Below are 27,220 nucleotides of genomic sequence, written 5' to 3'. Positions count from 1 at the left end.
AATGGCCTGACTGAGACTGGAAGGACCCCGGTGGTCATGGCCCCCAGACCTTCTGTTGCCCCAGGACAGGAACCATTCCCAAAGCCAACTCTTTACACATGGATTGGACTGGACAATGGGTTGGAGAGGGATGCTGGTGAGGAGTGAGCTTCTTGGATCAGGTGGACACTTGACACTATGTTGGCATCTCCTGCCTAGAGGGGAGATGAGAGGGTGGAGGGGGTTAGAAGCTGGTGAAAAGGACATGAAAAGAGAGAGTGGAGGGAGAGAGTAGGCTGTCTCATTAGGGGGAGAGTGATTGGGAGCATGTAGCAAGGTGTATATGGGTTTTTGTGTGAGAGACTGACTTGATTTGTAAACTTTCACATAAAGCACAATAAAAATTATTTTTTAAAAAAAGTAAATGAGCATACTAGCCAACTCAGAGTCATAAAAAGAACAATAAAGCATGTATAACAATAGGAGGAAGGACTTAATAAATGTGAATAAGACTGATGAATCAGAAAGCAAAAAGAATTAAAAGTTAAATTCAAGAGCTTATTCTTTGATAAAATAACAACCAAAAAATAGACATACCTCTGGCAAATTTAACAGAAAATAGGAAAAAATTAATGTTTTCATTAGAAAAATACAAAGAGAACATAGCAAGAAATGCAGATATTTTATGGGAAATATTATATAAAGTTCATGAGAATATTGGAAACTCTTAAAGAAGTAAATGATTGCATTAAAAATTGTAAACAGACAAAACGAACTCAGAAAAAAAGACTAAAGCCTGCAATAAATGGCAATGGAAGAAATGGAAAATTTTCAGAGAACTCTTCCCCCAAACTATGCAATGGTCCAGATCCTTCACCTGTGAATTTTTTATTTCTTATGCATTTTCAGTTTTTCTAAACACAGAAAATGTTAGAACTCTTTCTATAGCAGCAGCAGAAAAAGAAAATCTCCAAGCATCAGCACCTGAAAACAAACCTACATGCTGTTTTTCTTATGAAAATAAGTTTAAACATTCTAGGACAAAAAGAACTTGCAAATTAAGTCAGTAATATGTTAAAAAGAGTCAAACTGAGCTTATTTAAGGGTAGGATTGATGTAAAGAAATTTATTACTATAATGTACCAAGTGGCAAAAACCCTCTGATCACATAAATATATACTGAAAGGCAGTTGATAAAATGCAACATCAATTATTGATAAAAAAAAATTTTTTTAGTAAACTAGAAATAAAGGGATGCTTTGATCACATGACACATGACATTTAAGACGACTCTTCAGATTCCTTGGAGTAGAAACATCCCCATTAGTGTAAATAACCTGCTTTGTGATAATCTCAATCTCTGAGAGTATTGACTTTTTCCCATGACAACTTTATCTACTCTATCATTCACAGGATGAGTTAATCTAGGCTGACTTTTTTTTTTCCAGAGATTAGTTAAGTGAGCTCTTCCTTCTGGGAAATTTCCATTTCACCTAATGGTGAAATTGCTGGATTGACTGGGCTGAATTTTGGCTGCCTCTTCTTTTTGGAGAAAGTTACCATGGGAAAGAATGTTTTCATTCCTTATCTTAATCCTCAGAGCATCTCTGAGATTTTGTTGCCATTATAGTTTTGAGACTCAGTGTGGTTGCATGGTGGAGACAAGATTCATGTGAAAGTCAGCCTGGCTGTTAAAGGGATCCCAGCCCACAGTCTCCAAGGACTCAAACACAGGAGCCTCAGTTCCCTCATATGGAAGATGATTATTACGAAAGCAATTTTTTTTTACTGTGGTGAAAATATACACACCAAAGCATTCACCAATTCCACGATTTCTACATGCGAAATTCAGTGACATTGGTTGCATTCTTTATAACAATAGCAATTTTGAGGTGTTGTTTTGAGAATTGGGGGAATAATCCAGAAAACCTGGTTCTTAGTAGGTAGTTCTTAGTAACTTTTCTATAGCTGCACTCTGGAGCCCTGGTGGTGCAGTAGTTAAAAGCTACAGCTGCTAACCAAAAGGTTGGCAGTTTGAATCCACCAGTTGCTCCTTGGAAACCCTATGTGGCACTTCTACTCTATCCTATTGGGTCACTTTGAGTTGGAAGGGAGTTGATGGCAGTGGGTTTTTGGTACGTGTATATATATATATATAAAACCAAGTAACCTTATTAAACTTTTACTGACTTTCATTCATATAGACATGAGTTTTATAGTTGCACTGACCAATGTAGCCGCTAGCTACCTGGGACAACTTAAATTAAATTGAAAACTCACTTTCTCAGCACTAGCCACACTTCAAATGCTCAATAGCCACTTGTGTCTAATGGCTACCATATTGAACAGCACAGCTACAGAACATTTCCATCACTGCAGAATGTTCCATTGGACAGCATTAACTGATTTTTATGCCATTACTAGACCTTACTTGCTGAAAGTGAACAGGACTTGAAGCAGTTACTGATGAAGATCAAAGACCACAGCCTTCAGTATGGATTACACCTCAACATAAAGAAAACAAAAATCCTCACAACTGGATCAATAAGCAACAGCATGATAAATGGAGATGATTGAAGTTGTCAAGGATTTCATTTAACTTGGATCTACAGTCAACACCCACGGAAGCAGCAGTCAAGAAATCAAATGCTGTATTGCATTGGGCAAAACACTGCTGCAAAAGACCCCTTTGGAGTGTTAAAGAGTAAAGATGTCGCTTTGAGGACTAAGGTGTGTCTGACCCAAGCCATGGTGTTTTTAATTGCCACATATGCATGGGAAAGCTGGGCAATTAATAAGGAAAATGGAAGAAGAATTGATGCCTTTGAATTATGGTGTTGTTGAAGAATATTGAATTTACCACGAACTGACAAGAGAATGAACAAATCTGTCTTGGAAGAAGTACAGCCAGAATGCTCCTTAGAGGCAAGAATGGCAAGACTTCATCTCACATACTTTGGTCATATTAGCAGGAGGGAGCAGCCCCTGGAGAAGGACATCGTGGTTGGTAAAGTAAAGGGTCAGTGAAAAAGAGGAAGACCTTCAACAAAATAGATTGACACAGTGGCTGCAACAGTGGGGTGAAGCGTAACAATGATTGTGAAGATGGTGCAAGACCAGGCAGTCTTTCGTTCTATTGTATAAAGGGTTGCTATGAGTCGGAACCTGCTCGACGGCACCTAACAACAACACACTAGACCTTAGGGCTGAACAAAACCATGGCCTTATTTGAAGGGGGAAGCTCCCCTGGGATGTTTACGTGCGGAGGTGTGAGCCAGGGGGTGCCCATTCTTGGAAGGGCATCCTTTGTTCACCAGAGACAGAAAGGAGTGGTGTTTGTTTCCCGAATTGCAATAGCCAATCCATGAGGTGGATACTTTAGGCCTGAGAAGATGTGTAGTTCTCCTCAGTGAAAACCTCCAGATAGGACTCCCTGCTTTCCACCGGGTGTGTAACCACACAACAACACAAGGGGCGGGGATGATTCCGACTTGGAGTCAGCGGAGGAAACCTTCTTTTGAGGTAGAGATAGGAAAGGGTAACTAATAATCCGATGGTCAGACAGATTTTCGTAAATCACTGACAGGAGATGGGCTGCTTCGATGATGGGGTTAATCATTAAACCTCCTAGGTGGTGGCTGCCTTGTTTCTCTGATTTTCTAATCCTGTCACAGAGTGGCTAAGGCTGCTTTAAGTGGAGGGTGGATTTGTTTTCCCCGTTTGCCCTGTATTTTTCACTCTGAAAGAATGTTGTGGCCTCTGTTTTTTCTGGTGACTGCTATTCATGCTGAACTCTGTCAACCAGGTACGTTGCCTTGAAACAAAAATAAATGACCTAAGTCTTTACATCTCTAAACTGCAGGTGTGTTAAGACTTGACCATTTAGCTTGTGTCTGTTTTATGGAATTGGAAGAACACTTTTAAACATCTAAGATAACTGGGGTTAAGCCTTCAGGTGGATTTGGGCTTTTTTAATTGTAGTTCTGTGTGCTGTTGATTTCAGTTACAGTAAATATTAGGATTTATCGGGCCTTCCTTGCTGATTTTGTGATTCTCCACTGTTGTTTCCTTTTGGCAGATGCAGAGAATGCTTTCAAAGTGAGACTTAGTATCAAAACAGCTCTGGGAGATAAAGCAGTAAGTGGAGCACCGGGGGGTTTATTTTTCATTTTGCTGTCTAATAACTGTGCTTTCTCTGATAATGGGCCTCTCTGTATAATTTTTTTTTATTCTGTATAGTTACCTAAAACTTGACTAATTATTCCTAAAGACCTCACAGCTGCTATTTCCTTAAAGTAGAAATGTTGTTGTTGTTGTTGTGTGCCCTTGAGTCAATTCCGCCTCATAGGGACCCTGGAGGACAGAGCAGCACTGCCCCACAGGGTTTCCAAGGCTGTAAATCTTTACGGAAGCAGACTGCCACAGCGTTCTCCTGGGGAGCCGCTGGTGGCCTTGAACTGCTGATCTTTTGGTTAGCAGCCAAGCACTTAACCACTGCACCACCAGGGCTCCTTACCAAAGTAAAAAAAAAAATAGATTATAGTAAAATAGAAATTGTTAATAAAATGGTTTTGCTTAAAGTATTCAATCTTTGGTATATGCCAGAAAATACGTGAAATTTTGTATTACACACACAAAAAATTGACAAGCTTGATGATTTTTCTGGCCAGCAGGGTAGAGATGCAGGGGTGTGAGGTAGCTCTGGGTTGGGGTCTGGCCCTCATCACTGATTTGAGCTTTGTCTACCTTAGTTTTCTAATCAGTGGAAAGAGGGGATGGTTTTCCACTCTCATTAGGTCTTTCATAGCACACATTTTTTTCCAATGCTTTCCTGAAGTTTCTTCAATTCTTCTCAAAGCTCAGTGTAACAATATGAAATATATGCTTATGAATAGAAGTTAAAACATATTCATAGAGCCTAAGTGGGTATAGGAACAGTAAAGGCAGTTGAATTAATAAGACAATATTGTCTAATTCTAGTCTCAGTTTCTCAGTGTGGTCTGTGAATTTTCTTCCCTGTCAAAGGTAAAATGAAGGTGCCTCAGGCTGGAAACAAAGCTCTGCTGGTGCAAAGATTAAGTGCTTGGCTGCTAACTGAAAGGTTGGTGGTTCAAATCCACCCAGCAGCTCCACGGGAGAAAAGACCTGGCAATCAGCTCCCATAAAAATTACAGCCTAGGAAACCATATGGGGCAGTTCTACTCTGTAGCATGGGGTTGCTATGAGTCAAAACAGACTTTAGGGCACCTAACAACAACAACAAAGAAACTTGGAGGTGTTCTGCCTTCAGGCCTAATCCACCAATGATTTATTATCCACTCGATGCGTAATAATCATTATAACAGCCAACGCTTATTGAGAACTTTGTTTCCTAGCTGGGACCTTTCTAAGCACTTCCGTCCTATCAGCTTATTTAGTCCTCAGGACTACTCTGTGAGAGTGGGAGCACAGGCAGCCCAGTCCCATTGGGCGAATGGAGAAAATGAGGCACAAAGGATTTAAGTGACTCGCTCAAGATCACAATTCAGTGAGTGGTTGAGGGAATATTTGAACCTAGACAATCTGACTGTAGAATCCACTCTCTCTAGCAGCATGTAGAATATCTCATCCCAGGATGCTCTGGGGCAGTCACCGTGCTAGATGCTGAAGATGCACTGGCAGACAAAATCTAGCTTGTCCCTGCCTTCACCGAGCTTGTAGTCTAGTGGGAGAGGTGATTGTCAATGACATATCCACAAAACCAAATGCAACACCCTTCAGCCAAAGATTAGACAGGCCTATAATGTAAACAATAATGCATGTAGCTCAACCGTGTATACGAGACTAAGTGGGCACACAAGCCCAGGAGCAAGGACGAGAAAGCAGGAGGGTACAGGAGAGCTGGACGAATAGGATGCAGAACCTAAGGTCGAGAAGGAAAGAGTATTGACATGTCATAGGGTTGGCAACCAATGTCGCAAAACAGTATGTGTATTAATCGTTTAATGAGAAGCTAATTTGCTCTGTAAACCTTCATCTAAAGCACAGTAAAAAAGTCATAAAAAATGCAAATGTGCAAGCTTGACAAGTATAAATAACAGGAAGGAGAAGTACATGGGGGCTTTGGCCTTGAGGGAAGCCTTAGGACAGGACACTTGCTGTGAGGTTTAAAGCAGGAGTAGAAGTTAACCAAGGGATGCAAGGAGGAAGGGCAGAAGAAAAGGCTTATCACACAAGGGAGCTTGGTGAGAGTGAGGGACAGAAAGGAACTGGGGTAGTGAGGAGAAGCATAGCACACGGTGAGCTTAGAGAGAAAGGAGGGGCCAGGCCAAGGAATATGTGGGTTGGATTAGGGGGTTTTGATGTTATCTTTAAAGTAACTGGGAATTTTTGCAGAAGAGATGTCATGATAGAATTAGTATTTGGAAGACTCTTTGCCACAGTGTAGAAGGCAGATTGCAGGGGACTAGAGTGGAAGGAACCAATTACGAGGCAATTGGAGTAGTGTCAGTGAGAGGTGATGGTCCTTTGGAATACAGTGATGTTGGTGGAGAGAGGTGAAGTGATTCTAAAGCCATAGGGACAGTGTGATAAGGAAGGGACAGGGAGGTGTCAAAGGTGAAGTCCTTCTACTTATACAACTGGATTGAGAGTGGCCCACATATGAGCCAGGGAACCAGACGTGGACAAGAAAACCATGGCTTTGGTTTTGGGCATGTTGAGTTTGAAGTATCATTGACATATAGGCAGTGGACAGAGCTGGCTTGAGATATACATTCATAAGTCATTTGCATAGATGTGGTAATGAAAGCCTGGGGTAGTGCTGAGGGAAAATGTACAGAGTGATCAGAGGATGGAACCTTGAAGTCTTCTAAAACTTAAAGCCTTTATAGACGAGGATGAATCTGCAAAGAGAATGGAGGAGTGGGCAGAGGGGCAGGTGGGAAACCAGGAGCACGTTGTATCACAAAAGGGAGGAGAGTGTTTCAAGATGGAAAGTTCAAGACCATCAAATGCTGTTGAGAGGCCAAGAAAGATGAAGACTGGAATAGTGTTTATTGTGTTAAGCAATATGGAGGTCACTGGTGACTTTAAAAAAGAACAGTTTCTGTAGAGTGGTGGAGCTGGAAGGCAGATGAGGAAGTGGCTTGAGATTAAGTGAACAGTGAATATATTGGTTTCCTCCGGCTGCCATAACAAAGTACCACAAACTGGGTGGCTTAAAACAACAGAAGTTCTCTCACAGTTCTGGAGACTTCTCTCTGAAGGTCCCAGGGGAAAATCTTTCCTTGCTCTTCTAGTTTTGGTGGTCTCAGGTATTCTTTGGCTTATGGACGCATAACTCCAGTCTCTGCCTCTGACTTCACATGGTCTTCTTCCCTCTGTGTCTGTCTGTTCATGTCTCTTCTCTTTTTATAAGGACGTCAGTCGTATTGGATTAGGGCCCACCCTACTCCAATGTGACCTAACATTGACTGAACTGTGTTTGCAAAAACCGTATTTCTAAATAAGGTCATGTTCACAGGTACTAGGGGTGAAGACTCTAATCCTTTTGGGGGACACAATTCAGCCCATAACAAACATGTGAAGACAGAAGTACGGAAACTCCTTTGAGGGTTTTGACTGAGAAGGACAGGAGAGACACAGCAATATGTGGAAGAAAGGAGGATTGAGTAAAAGTAGTTTGTTTTGGCTGTTTTTTGTTTTTATTGGGGAAAGCTTGAGTGTGTTTAGAAGTAAATGGACAAGGCTTAGTAGGGAGTTGAATATACAGAAGGCAGATCCTGAGATGGGCAGAAGGGAAGCGTTCTTAATCCAGGTGGAGGGACTAGCCATCGATGAAAGAGAAGCAGCAGGTCTAGCACTTCAGGGGAGGAGGTGGATAGGATGTGTGTCTGTGGAGGAAATATTGTATCTTGCTGTCAGGAGAATGGGGGAGTATCAACTGATGACTTCAGATGTATCTATAAATCATGGAACAAGAGCATCTAGTGATAGTGAGGTATGACGAAAAGGTTTGGGATTTGGAGGCCCTGAGGAGGTTTGAAATAGTCATTGTGAAGCGAATGAGAGAGAGAGCTGATGGAGAAATCTAAGGAATTCCTAGGCAATCTGGGAGTAAGGCATCGTGTTATAGTTAAACCAATAAGCCCTGTTTTGTAACTTTCTTGGATTACACTTGATTACTCATCTAAAACATGGGGTCAACCATGGTTTAAGTGTTCTTAGATGTTCACACAAAAAGTAGGAGAGCTGGGGCATTTAGGTCCTTGGCATACATGATATTGCAATGAGGACGCAAGGTATCTGAAATGATAGAGAAATATATGCAACAAATACATCCTGCTTGTTCTGTGAAGCCACACGTGGGAGATAAAGATGTGTTCGATTCAATTTTACACATTTATTGAGCACCTATTATGTGTCAGGTATATGCACAGAAAGTAGCTAAGCTGCTACGAACATTCTTATTCTTGTTCATGTCTTTTCCATATGCTTTCTTTTTCTTGGGTATATACCCGGGAGTGGGATCACTTAGTCGTAGAGGATGCATGTGTGTAGCTTTAGTATCTCTTTCCTTATCCTCTCTTAAGTGGTCCATTTTCTCTACATCACTGCATGTGTTCACTTATATTTATTCATGAAGTCTGTCTCTGCAAATATTTGAATGCCCTAGTAGAAATATGTTAGCACCAATGTACAAGCTTTCAATCTTTTAATACTTACCCAGGATAAGCTGGTTCTGCTGACCCAATACCCAATGTAGAAGGGCAGCAATCTTTTCCCAATCTAAATAGCTTGGGGGCTCTGTTCTGTGACCAAAACTTGACTCCTGCCCAAGATCACCAGTTAGCTCATGCTCTTGGTTTTAAGAGGAACCAAGGAAAGGGCGTGTTATCATGCAGTTTGGGCATGTTATCAGGAGGGACTAGTCCCTGGAGAAGGACATCATGCTTGGTAAAGTAGACGGTCAGCAAAAATGAGGAAGACCCTCAAGGAAATGGACTGACACAGTGGCTGCAACAATGGGCTCAAGTGTAACGACAGTTATGAGGATGGCCCAGGTCTGGGCAGTGTTTCCTTCTGTTGTACACAGGGTCACTATGAGTCAGAACAGACTCAATGGCACCTAACAACAGCAACAACAATGAAAGGACAGGAGAAGATCAGGTCAAATCCCTCCCAACGTCTGAAAACCGACTAAGTTCATGCTCTCATGAGAGCTGCCTAGCATCTTCATTTTCACCCTCTGCAGCTTATGGTTGTCACATGCTCGCCCCATCTCCACAGGGTGCTAACAAGGCTGCCCTGTCTGAAGAGTGTCTGTGTGCTGTTTTTAACCAGACTATTTCCTTTCTCATGATTTGTTCTCACTTATTAGATTAATTCCAACTGGACTGTTGTTGTTAGGTGCCATCAAGTAGATTTTGACTCATAGCCACCCCACGTGACAGAGTAGAACTGCCTCACAGGGTTTCTTAGGCTGTCATCCTTACAGGAGTAGGCTGCCAGGTCTTTCTTCCTTGAAACTGCTGGGTGGGTTCAAACCACAACCTTTTGGTTGGCAACCCAGTGCTTGACTGCTGCGCCACCAGGGCTCCTTCCAATTGTTTTAGAGCTCCTCTTATTCCTGCTGAGTAAAACTAATTTGGAGCGGGGGGAAGGCATTATTAAAAACCAAACATCTATGCTCTGAATCAGTTAATTATTCTAAAATGCTGCATAGTATAATATGAAATGAGGAATTCACTTTAAGAGAATCAAGGTGCAATTCCAATAGTACCTAAAGTTGACATTAAAATGCAATATTCAACACGTGTGTCAGAAAAAATAAAAAGATTGAGTTTTCTCTTGATGGTAAGATCTTATTGTAGTGTTATTTAAGGAGGAACTAAAAGAGAAAACAGCGAAGTAGAAAAGTAATTGATGGAAGTTAAATGAGTATATTATAAAGGTATTTACGGGAAAAAGTAGAAGTGCAGCCATAAACCTTCTTACTCAGAGTAACTTAGAGATTTGTTGTTTTGCTTGGGAATCATGTATTTGTAATCACCTCACTCCACACAAGGGGAGAAAGGCAGAGATAGTAGATGTCTTCCCAACTCGGAGTGAAACCAGAATCCTGACATTGTCTCCTTGACGTGCCACCATCTCCGCTCCTCCAGTTGCTCTTCTCCCCTCAGCTTTTACCACTCCCCCCGCTCCTGGTTTGGCTTCAGTTGCACTAGCTTCCTTGTTCCTTAAGAATGTCAGCCCCTTCTTGCCTCAAGGCTGCAGTTTGCTGGTAGGCTGAAAATGAAGAATGAAGGAGCCAAACACATGCACAGGCCCAAGGTTCCAGCTAAGAAAATAACAGAAAAACTTGTACTGATGTGAATAAAGGAAGGGAAGCTGGGTGGGAGTCCATTCATGAGAGAAGAGAGAAGGAGAACAAGGGAAGGACTATACCTGGCTGCAATGAAGATGTCCACGGGCCTCAATTCTTGATGGGCTACCGAGCCTGCAGGTTCTGAGGAAGATAACATCGAGGGAACACACCACACTTGGATTGTAGAATGTCCAAGAAACCCTACTCAGGACATTATGGTGGCATGTTTTAGGTCATGGTCACCAGACCTCAGTGTATGAGAGAGGGAGGGCCACAGTGGCCCCAATTAAAATGCAATGGACCATTTCTCTTCTCATCCTTCAATTTCTGCAGGCCTCTTCACTTTAATATTCTGTTTATCTTCTCTTTCAGTATGCCTGGGACACAAATGAAGAATATCTCTTCAAAGCCATGGTGGCTTTCTCCATGAGAAAAGTTCCCAACAGAGAAACAACAGAGTAAGCAAACAGTGAAAAATCCTAACTGCTTATTAAACAACAACAAAAAAATATATTAGTCGTGTATTATTTGAGATAATACATTATTTCAAAATTTGGTCTTGAAAATAAATTATTAACCTAATTTTTTGAAGAGACACGTTTTTATTGATCATTTAAAACTTTTTTGTAATCTAGCTCAGCTTACCCTTTAAATCACGTTCCAACCATGTTCTTGCCCCATAGTGTTTCCAAGGAGTGTCTGGCGGAATCGAACTGCCAACCTCTTGTTTAGCAGCCGTAGCTCTTAACCACTACGCCACCAGGGTTTCCATGCTCTTTTTAGAACAGGCAATTTGAAGATAAATATTTTTTTAAAAATACAGTTATATCTCCTAAGCAGTCTACATTTCAACTTACCTATAATTTCTCTGGTATACATAACTAAAGATACATAAAAATATAAATATATACATCTATTCTAAAGAACTCTACTTTCATTTCAAAAATAATGCAAATACGTATAGATTCTATTGGTATCTCTCATAGCACTTCAATTATTTATTAAAAGCACTTAGTATGATTTTTTTATTGTACTTTAGATGAAGGTTTACAGAACAAACTAGCTTCTCATTAAATAGTACATATATTGTTTAACATTGGTTAACAAATCCACGACATGCCAACACCCTCCCTTCTTGACCTTGGGTTCCCCATTATCAGCTTTCCTGTCCCTCCTACTTTCTAGTCCTTGCCCCTGGGCTGCTGTGCCCCTTTAGCCTCATTTTGTTTTATGGGGCTGTCTAATCTTTGGCTGAGGCGGGAACCTCAGGAGTGACTTCATTACTGAGCTAAAAGGGTGTCCGCGGGCCATACTTTTAGGGTTTCTCCACTCTCTGTCAGGCCAATAAGTCTGGTCTTTTTTTGCGAGTTAGAATTTTGTTCTACATCTTTCTCCACCTCTGTCCGGAACTCTCTGTTGTGATCCCTGTAAGAGCTGTTGGTGGTGGTAGTTGGGCACCATCTAGTTGTACTTGACACAGTCTGGTGGAGGCCGTGGTAGATGTGGTCCACTAGTCCTTTGGACTAATCTTTCCCTAGTATCTTTAGTTTTCTTCATTCTTCCTTGCTCCCGAAGGGGTGAGACCAGTGGAGTATCTTAGATGGCTGCTCACAAGCTTTAAAAACCCCAGACCCTACTCACCAAAGTAGGATGTAGAACATTTTCTTTATAAACTATGTTATGCCAATTGAGTTGGATGTTCCCTGAGACCGTGGACCCCACAGCCCTCAGCTGAGTAAATCAGTCCCTCAGGGAGTTTGGATGAGTCTACGGAGCTTCCATGACCTTGCCTTGTTAGTACAATTTTTAATAGTTTTACACTTGTGTCTATTCTTTGGGAGAAATGCTAGGTCTCTGTTTGTGATGTTTGGTTCTATAAGAGGAACGTCCATTAGGATAACACTCCTGGTCTCTCTGCTCCCTTCCTCACTCCTCCCTTGCGAGGTGAAATGCCTTATCTGAATGTTGGGTTGGCAGGAGCAGGTGGGCATGGCTTCCTTTCTTTTAGGGAGCCATCCTGCCCTCAGACAGCAGGCATTCTTCACGCTGCTCCCTGTGCTAAGTACAGAATCAGGCTTGGCAGAGGTGCACCCACACCTGTGAGGCTCCTCGTTCTTTACAGCTGAGCCCCACTGGGACTGGTGGGGTGGGGCATATCATCCGTGATGTTAAATATCCTGACCTGCCCCAATTTAGCACTACCTGGTTCAGTATAGATAAACTTATCTAATTCTGGAATTTTTTTTTAATTAGGAAATAAATTTCCCTGCTAATTGAAGTCATAGCCTCCAACCAGTCTCTTAATTTGGTCTCCTATCTGCTTCATTCTTTTGTCTTAATTCTAAAATAAGTCAGAACTGGGCAAAGAGAGTTGCTCTGAATTGATTTCCCTCAAACCCACAATACCTGGTGCACAGGTTGTGAATATAAAGTGTAAAATAGAAAAGTGGAATTTAGGGACCAAAATAAATGTGATATATGTATATGTATGTACATACCCACCCACTCACCCATGTATCTATGGTATATATATATATACCATGGGTTAAATTATGTCCACCCAAAAATGCGTGTATCAGTTGCGCTAGGCCCTGATTCCCAGTATTGTGTGATTTTCCTATATGTTATAAATCCTGCCTCTATGATGTTAATGAGGGAGGATGAGTGGCGGTTGTGTTAGTGAGGCAGGACTCAACCTACAGGATTGGATTGTGTCTTGAGGCAATCTCTTGAGATATAAACGGTAGGACCAAGCAGAGAGACAGGGGGACCTTATACCACCAAGAAAGCAGTGCCAGGAGCAGAGCATGTCCTTTGGACCCAGGATTCCTGCAAAAAGAAGCTCTTAGTCCAGGGGAAGATTAATGAGAAGGCCAACAGAGAGAGAAAGCCTTCCCCTGGAGCTGACACCCTGAATTTGGACTTTTAGCTTACCTTACTGTGAGAAAATAAACTTCTCTTTGTTAAAGCCATCCACTTGTGGTATTTCTGTTATAGCAGTCACTAGATGACTAAGACAATATATATACACAAAATCAATTGCCACCAGCTTGATTCCAACTCATGGCAACCCCGTGTATGTCGGAGTAGAACTGTGCTCCACAGGGTTTTTAATGGCTGTGATCTTTTGGAAGTAAAGTAGCAGTCCCTGGAGCTCTAGAAAATACGGTGGTACCCCAGTCACTGAGAGAGCACAGTGGGATAGAAGCTGTTGCCTGCCTCTTTGCTGGGGAAGTCTCAAGGTAGAAGGCTGGCCTGGGCTGCCTGTGGTGTGGCGTGAGAGAGAGGGCGCTTGGGAGCAGGGGCACTTGAATATTTCCCGAGGGTCAAGTGGATGCTGTTGAAGAAGCTGTCTCATGGTGGTAGAACAAGGCTGGAGGTGTCTCCTTGGAGGCAAGCTGAGGGTAGGATAGGAGCCAGAGCACATGTTCCCTGTCAGGAGAAGATGTAGTGGCCAAGTGCCCAGAGGGTCCCCAGAGGCTCCCAGATGCACTCTGATGGGGGACCAACAGGATGCCTGCCATGACAGAGGATCCCTAACAGCAAGGGAGGGGACCTCCAGAGGGCCCTGGCTAAGTAAAAGACCTTTGCCATCTTCTTCTCTGTCTGATCCCCTCCTCCATCTCCCTTTCCCATCCTTAAATGAGCCAGAAAGAGGCATGCTAGGACATGGATGTGAGGGGGGAAGGGTGCAGGGAGAGTACAGGATGGAGCCTGCCGCTCCTAGCCCTGCTCAAGCCAGGACCGGCAGAAGCAGAGAGCTGGACATGCCAGGTAGGGCCAAAGCTTTGATTGAAATTTTTATTAGACTGGCCTGAACTTTATAATAGCTGGAAGTGACTGGAAAGTTAAAAGGTCTGCTACAGATACTGCCAAGGTGTAGGGAAGGAAGGGTAGACAGAGTACCCAAAGGAATGGTGGGAGAAACATAAACCTCTTTCCTGATTGTGGCCTGCTAAGGCCAGCCTGTTGGATGGCATTGCTGTAGTTGAACCCATTGTCGTTGTTAGGTGCCGTCAAGTTGGTTCGGACTCATAGCGACCCCATGTAAAACAGAACAAAACACTGCCCAGTCCTGTGCCATCCTCCCAATCATTGCTATGTTTGAGCCAATTGTTGCAGCCACTGTGTCAATTCATCTGGTTGAGGCTCTTCCTCTTTTGTTGAATGTCTACTTTACCAAGCATGGTGTCCTCCTCCAGGGACTGGTCCCTCCTGATAAAAAAAAGAATTTTTTTTTTTTCTCCTGATAACATGTCCAAAATATGTGAGACGAAGTCTCGCCATCCTCCCTTCTAAGAAACATTCTGGCTGTACTTCTTCCAGGACAGATTTGTTATTCTGGCAATCCATGGTATATCCAATATTCTTTGCCAACACCACAGTTCAAAGGCATCAATTCTTCGGTCTTCCTGGTTCATTGTCCAGCTGCTGCGTGCATATGAGGTGATTGAAAATACCTTAGCTTGGGTCAGGTGAACCTTAGTCCTCAAAGTGGTATTTTTACTTTTTACCACTTTAAAGAGGCCTTTTGCAACAGATTTGCCCAACGCAATGCATTGTTTGATTTCTTGACTGCTGCTTCCGTGGGCATTGATTGTGGATCAAAGTAAAATGAAATCCTTGACAACCTCAATATTTTCTCCATTTATCATGATGTTGCTTATTGATCTAGTTGTGAGGATTTTTATTTTATTTATGTTAAGGTGTAATCCATTCTGAAGGCTGTAGACTTTGATCTTCATTAGTAAGTGCTTCAAGTCCTCTTCACTTTCAGCAAGCAAGGGTGTGTCATCTGCATACGGCAGGTTAATGAGTCTTCCTCCAATCCTGATGCCCCATTCTTCTCCATATACTCCAGCTTCTCGGATTATTTGCTTAGCATACAGATTGAATAAGTATGGTGAAAGGATACAACCCTGACGCACATGTTTTCTGATTTTAAACCACAAAGTATCCCCTTGTTTTGTTTGAACAACTGCCTCTTTCTTGGCCTATGTACAGGTTCCTCATGAGCGCAATTAAGTGTTCTGGAATTCCCATTGTTTGCAATGTTTGTTATGATCCATACAGTTGAATGCCTTAGCATAGTCAATAAAACACAGCAAACATCTTTCTGGTATTCTCTGCTTTCAGCCAAGATCCATCTGACATCAGCAATGATATCCCTGGTTCCATGTCCTCTTCTGAATCTGGCCTGAATTTCTGGAAGTTCCCTGTCAATGTACTGCTGCAACTGCTTTTGAATTATCTTCAGCAAAATTTTACTTGAGTGTGATATTAAGGATATTGTTCAATAATTTCCCCATTCTGTTGGATCACCTTTCTTTGGAATGGGCACAAATATGGATCTCTTCTAGTCGGTTGGCCAGGTAGCTGTCTTCCAAATTTCTTGGCACTTCCAGCGTTGGATCCATTTATTGAAACATCTCGATTGGTATTCTGTCAATTCCTGGAGACTTGTTTTTCACCAATGCCTTCAGTGCAGCTTGAACTTCTTCCTTCAGTAGCATCAGTTCTTGATTATATGCTACCCCCTGAAATGGTTCAACGTTGACCAGTTCTTTTTGGTACAGTGACTCTATGTGTTCCTCCATCTTCTTTTGATGCTCCCTGTATCATTCAGTATTTTGCCCATAGAATCCTTCCAAATAGCAACTTGAGGCTTGAATGTTTTCTTCAGCTCTTTCAGCTTGAGAAATGCAGAACATGTTCTTCCCTTTTGGTTTTCTAAGTCTAGGTCTTTCCACATCCCATTATAATACTTTACTTTGTCTTCTCCATCTGCCCTTCGAAGTCTTTTGTTGAGCTCCTTTACTTCCAACCAGTCTCTTGATTTGGTCTCCTATCTGCTTCATTTTTTTTTGGTCTTAATTCTAAAATAATTCAGAACTGGGCAAAGAGAGTTGCTCTTAATTGATTTCCCTCAAACCCACTTCATTTCTCCCATTTGCTTTAGCTACTCTACGTTCAAGAGGAAGTTTCAGAGTCTCTTCTGACATCCGTTTTGGTCTTTTCTTTCTCTCCAGCCTTTTTAATGATCTTTTGCTTTCTTCATGTATGATGTCCTTGATGTCATCCCCCAACTCGTCTGGTCTTTGGTCATTAGTGTTCAATGGGTCAAATCTTTTCTTGACGTGGTCTCCAACTTCAAGTGGGATATATTCCTGGCATAGTAGACCATGTGATTGTCTGATTCAAAATGGCCAATACCAGTCCATTTTAGCTCACTAGTGCCTTGGATATCAATCTTTATGTGCTCAATTTCATTTTTTATGACTTCCAGTTTTCCAAGATTCATACTTCATACATTGCACATTCTGATTATTAACGGATGTTTGCAGCTGTTTCTTCTCATTTTGAGTTGTGCTACATCAGCAAATGAAGGTCCCAAAAGCTTTACTCCATCCACATCATTAAGGTCGATTCTACTTTGAGAAAGCAGCTCTTTCCCATTTGTATATTGAGTGCATTCTAACCTGAGGGGCTTATCTTCTGGTACTATATCAGACAATGTTCTGTTGCTATTCATAAAGTTTTCGCTTGCCAATTTTCTTAAAAGTAAGTTGCCAGGTCCTTCTTCCTAGTCTGTCTTAGTCTGGAAGCTCTGCTGAAACCTGTCCACCATGTGTAACTCTGCTGGTATTTGAAATACTGGTGGCATAGCTTCCAGCATCACAGAAACACATAAGCTCCCACAGTATTACAAACTTACAGATGAGTGGTGGAGTTGGATCTATAGGATTAAGTAACCTCTTGTGAAAGCCTACTATGTGCCAGGCACTGATGTAAGATGAAGGATAAAATCAGGACCCATACTGCACAGGTCCTCTACCACAGCTGGCTGTGGTAGAAATTGTAGGAAGATGGTCTAAATGTGACGGAAACATTGCAACTCTTTGAAGACATTATTTAGAAATCTTACTGTCAAGTGTTTTTTTTTTGTTGTTGTTGTTATTTGCTGGTTTTTCTTAAAAGCAAAATGGAAGATGAATTTAAGCCATAATAGAAAGTTCTGGTTTCAGTATGGTGTGTTACTTGAGTACTTAGTAGTCCCTGGGTGGTGAAAATGGCTAATGCTCTCAGCTGCTAACCAAAAGGTTGGAGGTTCAAGTCTACCCAGAGGCTCCTCAGAAGAAAGGGTTGGAGATCTCCTTCCAAAAACATCGGCCATTGACAACTCTATGGAGTATAGTTGTACTATGACACACGCAGTGTCTCCTTGAGTTGGAGTCGACTCAAAGGCAACTGACAGTGGTGGTAGTTGAGTACTTGGGACTCAAGTCACATGACCTAATGGACTTGAGACTTGGCTTAAAGATGGCAGGCAGGTATTTTTGATAAAATTTAGGCCAGGTAAACGAAAGCAATTTCATATAAATTCTAAAATGTTGAAAGTAGTTCCTAAGAAAACTGTAAGTTCAAAGTTTAGTTTATTTCCCAGGTAAACTGGAAAATGTATCTGCCCAGTTTACTTAAATATTGGCTTTTAGGATATTGTTTTTAAAAAATCATTTTTAGCAAGAGAGCTGGAGGTTTAATTTAGGCATAGCATTGTCTCTGCCTGAAATGGTATAAAGCATGTAATGGAAGGAACAACACACTATTGTATCCATGGTAAGGGGATTAACGGTCTTGTGCTTGTAAAACAACCACCGGCTTCTATTGAGTCCTTTTGATTTCCAGAAACAAGAGCCCAATTCTTAGCACCCCTGGAATGATTTGGCCCTGTCTGATGCCACTGACGAGAAATGGCCATGGAGCCAATTCTGAGAAGATTACACTAGACCAGGGCTCCCCACAGTTGAGGAAAGGGAGTGGACATTTTTACCTCTTTTAGTGATTGGCTTAAAGAAGCCATTTGTGTATGTGTGAATATCATGGCTTTATAAAAAAGAAAAAAAACTGATGAAACTGATTATTGAGGTGAATTCAAAAAGCTCCATCAGACCCATCTATCTTTAAAATTTTAGAAATGTAGTTTTCCCATTAGTTGTATTAATGGTATTTCAGCTTGCTTTTTACATGAAAACATGTTTTGTTCAATAAACACTTGTTGGTTGATAAGTTTTCATTCTGTGAAAATCTTTGAGAATGTACTGAGTAGTAACATTTGGAAAAAAGACCATAGAAGAAGTCATACTCTAGTCGTACGTAAACGGTAGGCTATAATTGGAAAGAATTTGTATCCTTTGGTTGCAATATAAATTATTTAGCCACTAAACTCTGTACATCATTCTTTCTTTTACTTTCTGTTTAGCACCAACTTTCTGTCCTTATGTTTACACTTCTTCTTGGCTACCCCCTTGCACTATATTCAGGGGTCCTCTTTTACTACAAATTTTTGTATATTATTAGTGTCCCTGAATGTTTATATCTGGGTAAGAAAATTTAGAGAAAGAATCTCCCTCCCTTCTTCTTCCCTTTTCTATTACTGCAACCCCTGTCCAATTTACTTTCTCAGGGAGTCTCTCTGGGAAAAATTTCAGAAACAGTGAGATGTCAACTCATCCATCCATCCATCCATCCATCCATCCACCCACCCACCCACCCACCCATCCACCCATCCACCCATCCATCCATTTCACGATCCCGCAGTGAATGCCCACTGGGTCATGCTTCAGGAATACATGGGTCACAGGACAGGAAAGATTTGGCTCTTACCCTCATGTTTCCAAGGCCCAGAGAAATCTATTGTGTTGCAGATGGACAAAATATTTCATAGTTTTCCAGGTGACCTTTCTAGCTGATAAAATTAAAAAGGTGTGTCCTTTATTTGAAGAACATGAAGTTTAAATCTGGGCAGGATTAGGGACACCCCTGACAAAGATTGGGGACAAACCTCATGAAATGTAGAAGCTCTCTGTACTACCTATACTCCCCCCTGTCCTAGGTATATTTTCAGACTGGGCACAGAGTCTGCTTATGTGCGAATTCTGGCATCTCAAAGATGCGAGCACATAAGAAACCATTTTGGTATCTTATGTTCTGGTGGGCTTAAGACACTGTGGCTTTGGTCTTCCAAGGGCCTTAATATCACGCAGCTCCTTCACCTGGCATTTATGGAATTATAGACTCTAAATGGCCTTGTAGCAGGAACTCTATTCCGAATCATCCCTAACCATGTTGGCTCATTAAATTTAGCTCTTAACAAATATTTGTGAAGGAATGAAGCATGTTTAACACCTTGGCTCTTAAACCAAGGGCCTGTCTATTGGAATACAGCGGACACAAGGCAATAGTGGCCCCACCAACCCATTTCTCTCTCTTCTTCTACCCTAACCTTGTGGCAGGATATTCTGCTGGTGAATACAGCATGAAATGGCCATGGTAGAAGTAGCTTCCCATTGCCTGGGGTTTATCTCTTGTTGGGCCTCAGTTTCTTGCTTTTGGGGGAGCCAAGACATCAGATTCATAAAGTATCATCCAAACAAGTAGGAAGCCCCAGTCCATGCATGTGTCTTGGTCTTTTTATACAAACTTTGCCTTGTGCCTGTGTTCAGAAGCAGGCGTGTGCATCCCTCTGGCCCATTACCCAGAAAGCTGCTAATTTAAAAAGTGAGATTATTAATTACAAGTTCAACTGTCTGTAGCAGAACAAAATAGAAACACTTCTCTGTACTTATATTTCTGTGGTTGACATTTGCTGAGCACAAGGTTACTTTTTTTTTCTTTTCTTTAAGTCTTAGATGAGTCACTTTACATCACTGAGCAGAACCATCACAGAAGACAAATGTTCATTCTTCTGTTGATGAAGACCAGACCCTTAGCAGCTAATAAAACTATTCACCTTTTTTCTTAATATCTGTCTTGGAGAAATGATGGAAATGGTGCTATTTAAAAACGCTGGTACAGTGGGCAGTGTAATAATAAATACTTGATGCATTTCAATACATAAAAGAACTATTTTTTTTTTTTATTTTAGATCGTTATTAAGACCACCCTTAAAGTGATTGGGGCCAATATCTTGCATTCGAAAACAGCTCTTTATTATTTGCAAAACATATAAATACCTGTTACCTCTTTATCAATGTAACCAATAAGAATTGTTCATTAATCCATTGCCTAGTTTTTATCTTGTAGTTTATTTTACTGTGTCCAGGAAACTTTTTCAATAGCTGTTTTGCTTCTGTATGTGTTTGTGTGTATGTGTGCATAAAATTTGAAATAATTTTGAATTTACATAAGAGTTGCAAAGGTAATACACAGAGAACCTTTTGACTAATGGTTCTCAACCTGGGTGCATTTTGTCCTCTTACCCCTCCCAAGAATATTTGGAAATGTCTGGAGACATTTTTGGTTTTTGCAGCTGGGAGATGTACCTGGCATCAGGTGGGTAGAGGCCAGAGATGCTGCTAAACATCCTACAAAGCACAGGACAGCTCCATCACAAAGAATTATCCTGCCCAAGTATTGATAGTGATGAGGTTGAGAAACCCTGGCCGCCGATCTTTTGGTTTAGCAGCCAAACTCTTTTAACCACAAATCTGTTGCTGTTGGGTCTACTCTGACTCATACAGACCCTAGAGGACAGAGTAGAACTACCCCATAGGGTATCCAAGGAGCGGCCGGTGGATTTGAACTGCCAACCTTTTGGTTAGCAGCCAAGCTCTTAAACACTGTGCCACCAGGGTTCTACCCAAAAAACCAAACCAAACCTGTTGCTGTGGAGTCAATTCTGACTCATACCGACCCTGTAAAACAGAGTAGAGCTGCCCCATAGAGTTTCCAAGGAGTGCCTGGTGGATTCAAACTGCCAACCTTTTGGTTAGCAGCCATAGCCCTTAACCACTATGTCACCAGGATTTCCAGGCCTACTAAACCAAACCCACTAAAAAAAAAAAAAAAAAAAAACCCACTAGGGCTCCCTAAAACTGCACAAGTTTGCTAATTTCTGCCAGTAGGGGTCGCTGTGCCTCAGTACTTCTTCACTGCCTCAATTCCTGACTTTCTCCCCACCCTGACCTCCCTCCCACAGCTCCACCACCACCCCTTCCCTCCAAGGTATTTGGCAAAGCCTGGAGACATTTTGCTTGTCACAGCTGTGAATGTGCTACTGGCACCTGCTGAATAGAGGTCAGGGATGTTGCTAAAAACTCTACGATGCACAGGACAGCTCCCCACCCTTCCATCTCCCTCCCACCAAAAATGATCAGCTCAACATGTAAATACTGCCCAGATTGAGAAACTGTCCTGTAGATGAAATCTTAACGTATGCGATGAGAAAGATTATGACCATCTCTGTGATAATAAAAGACTCCTCTCATTATTACTGTTAATATGATTTTTAATAAGAACATTTAACGGTTCAAACTGGGGAAGTAGGGACGGTAGGGACAGAAGCATGTCTTCCTGGCCTGTGGGTGCCCAGGCAAAAGGAAGGAGGAAGTGAGTCAGCCTGGGGAAGGCTGCATGGGTTTTGATATCACTCATGCCTCTTCAGTGTGGGCTCTGCAGGGTGAGAACAGGTGGGCCAGGGACTTGGCAGACCTGCGGCTGGAGCGGTAGAAGGTGACCTTCTGGTGTCAGTGACCCACCTCAGGGTGAAGCAGGGGTCAGCAGGAGGAAAGAACTTTGGGCTTGGGTCTCAGGTGGTGGATGGCAGGGCCCTGACTCTCAGGAGCCAAAAAGGCCAGCAGGCTGGTTTGCTCAGGGGTCAATGGAGGCAGGCATCTTCACCACAGCAGGCTGGGTGGCAGAAGGAAGCGGCTGGGCTGCAGTGGGGGACCCCTGGGCGGCAGGCTGGAGGACAGTCTTCTTGTCACAGATGCTGCAGCTCCAGGACCTGGGGCCTCTGTTCAGCGGGCCTCGCCTGGGCACGAAGGCACGGACCACGCCATTCCTCACTACGGGCCTGAAGGCAGACCGCCTGGCCTCTGGGCTGCGCCTCCCTCTCTTGTCGTCGGTGACCTCAAACCACAGGGGCCCGTCGAACTTCTTCTTCCCCTTGTTGCACTGGCTGAGGGCCTGCAGCACGGCCTCCTTGGCACAGGGGTCCTGGCACTGCTCAGACGGGGAGCACATGGCATAGAGGGCGCCCGGGGCTTGGATGGTGGCAGGGCCTCTTCTGCGTCCCGGGGGGGCAATCTGGACCGTCACCGGGCTCCAGATGCGGCTGGGGTTGAGGGCGGCCCACAGCTGGTGCCTCAAGTAGGTCTCCCAGGCGGAGGAGAGGTCCGGCCCACCGGGGGCCTGCGGGGGCAGCTTGTTGGGGAAGCCCCTCCAGGCCTTGGACACCAGCACCTTCCGCAAATTGACATGCTCCCAGCCTGGTGGGATCTTGGGGAGTGGCCGGGTCCGCTGCCAGCGCCCAGGGTAGAGATAGTCGGTGCAGCGAGGGGCCCAGGTGGGCCTGGGTCGCGGGGACCAGTGCCCCTGGGCAGGGGGTGGCGACGCGGTCTTGGGCTTGGGCGGGTGCAGGTAGTAGCCCAGGTAGTTGCCGAGGTAGCTGCTCAGATAGTTGCCCATGAGCGCAGTGCAGAGGGCTCGGCGGTTCGAGAAGGGATCAGGCTTCCAGAAGTTCCCGACGCCTGCCTACAAACAGGCAGATTCGAATTCCCAGAGTTCCTGCGACCGTTGGCATTGGAGCGAAAGGACAGCTTGCGGCGTCGGGGGAGGGGGGGCTCAGGCCCCTCTGGCCACGTGGCTGGCCATGCGGCGGGACAGCACTGTACAAACACGAGGACATCACAGATGACACGAGGACATCACAGATCCCAGCAGCAGCCTCCCCCCGCCCCGCCCCGCGTAATCTGAGGGACGTGGGAAGCTCAAGTTGTCCTTCCCACTGCGGGTCCCAGGCGTCTGGCTCTGGGCAGACGGTCCGAAGAGTTGCCTCCATTGTTGTACTACATTTAAAGGGAGAAATGATAATGTTTTCTACCAGGAAATTCTAGATTGCAGTGCCAACCTATTGAAAATAGGGTATTCTCTGTCATCATGTAATTGAACGTAATACACTTGAATGGTCTTTTAAAAACAAATAATTGAATTATTATTGTTACTATTACTCTTTTAGTGAACGTGATGTATGTTTCATTCTTCTAGAAAGATGGTTAATGTCACTTTTTTTTTTCTTTACAATGTAGCTCTTAGGGAAATGGTGTAAGGGGCTGATAATTTATCATTTAGCACTGGCAATGCCGATTTAATGTGGACTGTCCTATAATTTTCAGCCTTCATATGTTGATATGTAGATCGTCTTCTCTTTGAACATTAATCCAATTTCTCTATTTCTATTTGTACTGGTAAACGTAGATTAGAGTAAGTCACATTTCCCGCTTACAGTCAAAAAACACCTGCCTACAAAACACAGTGTTCAAAGGCTACTGGGTAACTGATTATAGCACTCAGTTTCAGAGATCTGTTCAAGGTGGGTATGAAACAAACCGTTCTTCAGAACTTTTTCCTCAGATGGACCTGCACAAGGCATGTCTTGGGCCTGACACCATGTTGGGATGGGTGAGGGGCAGATATAGAGGCTGACACAGTATTGAATCCAAGAGCAGACAAAGGATTCTGCCCAGGAGCTGGAGGCGATGGCTGAATGGTGAGGACACAGCAGAGAGCTGAATGAGGAAGCATCCAAAGGCTTCTGAGGGCAGAGAGGGGCCGAGTGTTGGGGAAGCAGAGTGCTGTCAACCAAGAGGTAACAGGGAATGAGACCCTACTCTTTCACTCACTAATTCCACTTATTTGTTTACTCATTCATTCATTCGTTTACGGCATATTCCATATTTAAGGAATGATCCCTAAGTATATAAGCTTGAAATAAAAAAAAATTTTCTCTGATAGAATTTTCTTTTTAGTAAGACATTTCTTTATAATGGTGGAAATGACTTTTCGTATGCAGCTGAAAGCCTTCTTAAGATGACAACAGCATCAGGGTAGACCATCAGATGCCACGTGGTATGATTTTCTGATCATGTATTTTTTCTTTCCACTGTCTGCAGAATTTCCCATGTCCTACTTTGCAATGTAACCCAGCGGGTGTCATTCTGGTTTGTGGTTACAGACCCTTCGAAAAAGTACACCCTTCCTGCTATGGAAGTCCAGTCAGCCATAAGGTAATCACTGCTAAGTATGCTTTCTACTGAGATATCAGCTTGTTGATTAATCCATTTTGAAGTCTCTGTTTCTTCCCCTCTTCACATTTGACTCAATTATCAAGAGGTCAGGGGTGAAAGATTTCATTTCATTAATTGATATTAGAAAATAGTGTAGGGCAGTAGTTCTCATCCAAGGGCAATTTGGCTCCAGGGAGAATTTGGCAATGTTTGGAGACATTTTTGGTTGTTACAACTGAAGGTGGCACTGACATTGAGGAGGCAGAGGCCAGGGATGCTTCTAAACATCCTACTGTGCACAGGACAGCCCCCTTGCCAAAGAATTATTCCATGCCAAATGTTAAGAGTGCTGTGGCTGAGAAACCCTGATTTAAAGATTAGCTAAGAACGTTTAGTTCTATCTTCTTTTGCTGAGCACACCTTGTATATTAATGCAGAGAAGAAGGTGCTCTTTGTGCTTTCCTCTCATCATGTGTAAAATGGAGTTATTTATAGTACCTCTCACAGAGTTGTCAAGATGCTTAAATGACAGGGATGAATTACCCAGTAAGTAAGGCATGCACTCTAGTGCACAATTTCACCAGTACAATTTTACCTGTTTTTTTACCACATCTTTGATGTGATGAAACTCACGTGAAATTGTACACTACAGATTAGTAAGTAAGCACAAGTAAGCCCATGCATACCTTGCTTACTGGGTAAACTGCCCCTGTTAAATGAGTTAATAAATGTAAGGAGTTTTGAGGGGCAAGTCATGTCTTCATATTTCTTAGGTCTCTAAGGACTTGCCTATTTTAGTCAATGTACAGCCTTTACATCTTAACAGATATATTTTCTTTAAAAGGTAAAATCATGACTCTGATTAAATTAAAAAATGAATGCCTATCAAAGATTTTATTATCTCAATAATTGATGAGGGAACTAGTAATACATTAAAACTGGTTCAAAGGAGAATTCACAGGACCACCAGAATCCCCAATTGGAGCCAATCACCACAGAGAGCTAAATCCTCGAACTTCACCCCAAACTTTCATCTACCTCCTCACATTCATTGAAGCTTGGTTTAACCCCCCCAAAACAAAAACCAAACCCATTACCATATAGTCGATTCCAACAGAGTAGAGCTGCTCCATTGAATTTTCTTGGCTGTAATTTTTATGGAAGCAGATTGTTAGGCCTTTCTTCTGGTGGGTGGGTTTGAACTGCCAACCTTTAGGTTAGTAGTCAAGCACAAAGCACTTGCACCACCCAGAGACCTCTGGTTTGCCCCCCTCCCAGTGCCTTTATTTCCATGCAGCCCTCCCCGTTCACAAGGCTTGAACCAAATCCCTTTTCACATGAAATAACGACATTCCTCTTCCTCCCTAAGTGGTGGGTCTCACTTCATATGCAGGAAATAATAAATGGTGAAATGCATTTATAAATAGATAGGCCAGTCTATCCACTGGGCAGTAATCGATTATGTTTCACCAGACACAATCCATGGGATTTTTCTATGGAAAAAAAATTTTTCATTATGTCTGTTTTCTACAACTTAAAGATTTGCAAAACACCTCAAAGATAATAAAAGGTGGCAGTTGAGCAGATGGGTGTACTGGGCTGCAGAGTCAGTAATCTTTTTTGCCCATTGCAAGTCATTCTCAATTTTTCCTGATAGTCTCCCCTCTCCTGTGATCATACAAATTTTTAAAAGTGAAACATATTCTTATATCTAAGAAGCAGAAGGACGCAATTTGTGTTTATTTCAGTGAATGTGCACTTCATGTGTCAGAACTTCAAGTGTTGGCCATGACTGATGTTGGGCGAGGGCTAGACAATGAAAAAGGAAGACCAAAGAAGAATCGACACCTTAGAATCATGGTGTTGGCAAAGAATATTGAATATGCCATGGACTGCCAGAAGAATGAACAGATCTGTCTTAGGATAAATACAACCAGAATACTCCTTAGAATCGAGGATGGTGAGACTTTGTCTTGCTTACTTTGGACATGTTATTAGGAGGGACCAATCCCTGGAAAAGGACATCATGCTTGGTAAAGTAAAGGATGAGTGAAAAAGAGGAAGACCCTGGACAAGATGGATTGCCACAGTGGCTACAACCACACCAAAAACCCAAACCTGTTGCCATCGAGTCGATTCTGACTCATAGCGACCCTGTAGGACAGAGTAGAACTCCCCCATAGGGTTTCCAAGGAGCACCTGGTGGATTTGAACTGCCAACCTTTTGGTTAGCAGCCGTAGCTCTTAACCACTACACCACCAGGGTTTCCGTGGCTACAACAATGGGCTTAAACATTACCTACTATTGTGAGGATGCCACAGGACCAGGTAATGTTTCATTCTCTTATACATGGGCCGCTATGAATCGAAGCTGACTTAACGGCACCTGACAACAACAAAAACACATTATTAGGCCATTGACCTGGGATGTCCCATGAAACCATGACCCTAAACCTTCAAACTAAGGAACCAAATCCCATGAGGTCTTTGGTTGTACATAAGCAGCCTCAGCAGCTACCCCCCTTTTTTTGGTCGTTGTTATAAATATATCACAGAACTTTTACCAATTCAACTTTTTACAGGTGTACAACTTATTGACAGCAATTATAATCAGCTGTGTAACCCCATAGGGCTCTTGGTATTTATATAAACTACCTTAAGAAGAGTTCTGTGATTCTAATCTAGAAGCTTACCTCTCAGGAAAGAAAACATGGTGGACAGAACTCAAAGCTTAGGACTTCTGGTTACTTCTAGGGCATTCGCAACAGTGGAGGGCAGCAGTGCATTGACTAGCACCTCCCTGGCCAGCAGTACTGTAACCAAAAAA

At 42.8% G+C, this 27,220-nt stretch overlaps 1 protein-coding gene across 1 annotated transcript in view; it reads left to right on the top strand.

Moving 5' to 3' along the window:
* The first annotated feature begins 2,719 nt into the window (after nt 1–2,719).
* The window catches only part of CLTRN (collectrin, amino acid transport regulator), a 38,448-nt gene continuing 13,947 nt past the window's right edge, over nt 2,720–27,220 (top strand). Inside the window, exons 1-4 of the mRNA XM_003415974.4 lie at nt 2,720–3,784; nt 4,058–4,116; nt 10,700–10,785; nt 24,280–24,393. Coding sequence (XP_003416022.1) covers nt 3,727–3,784; nt 4,058–4,116; nt 10,700–10,785; nt 24,280–24,393 — 317 coding nt within the window. The 5' untranslated portion in view covers nt 2,720–3,726. The remainder of the gene's footprint in view (nt 3,785–4,057; nt 4,117–10,699; nt 10,786–24,279; nt 24,394–27,220) is intronic.

Source organism: Loxodonta africana, chromosome X, assembly GCF_030014295.1.
Source record: "Loxodonta africana isolate mLoxAfr1 chromosome X, mLoxAfr1.hap2, whole genome shotgun sequence".
Lineage (NCBI taxonomy): Eukaryota > Metazoa > Chordata > Mammalia > Proboscidea > Elephantidae > Loxodonta > Loxodonta africana.
This window is presented reverse-complemented; position numbering and strand designations above follow the sequence as displayed.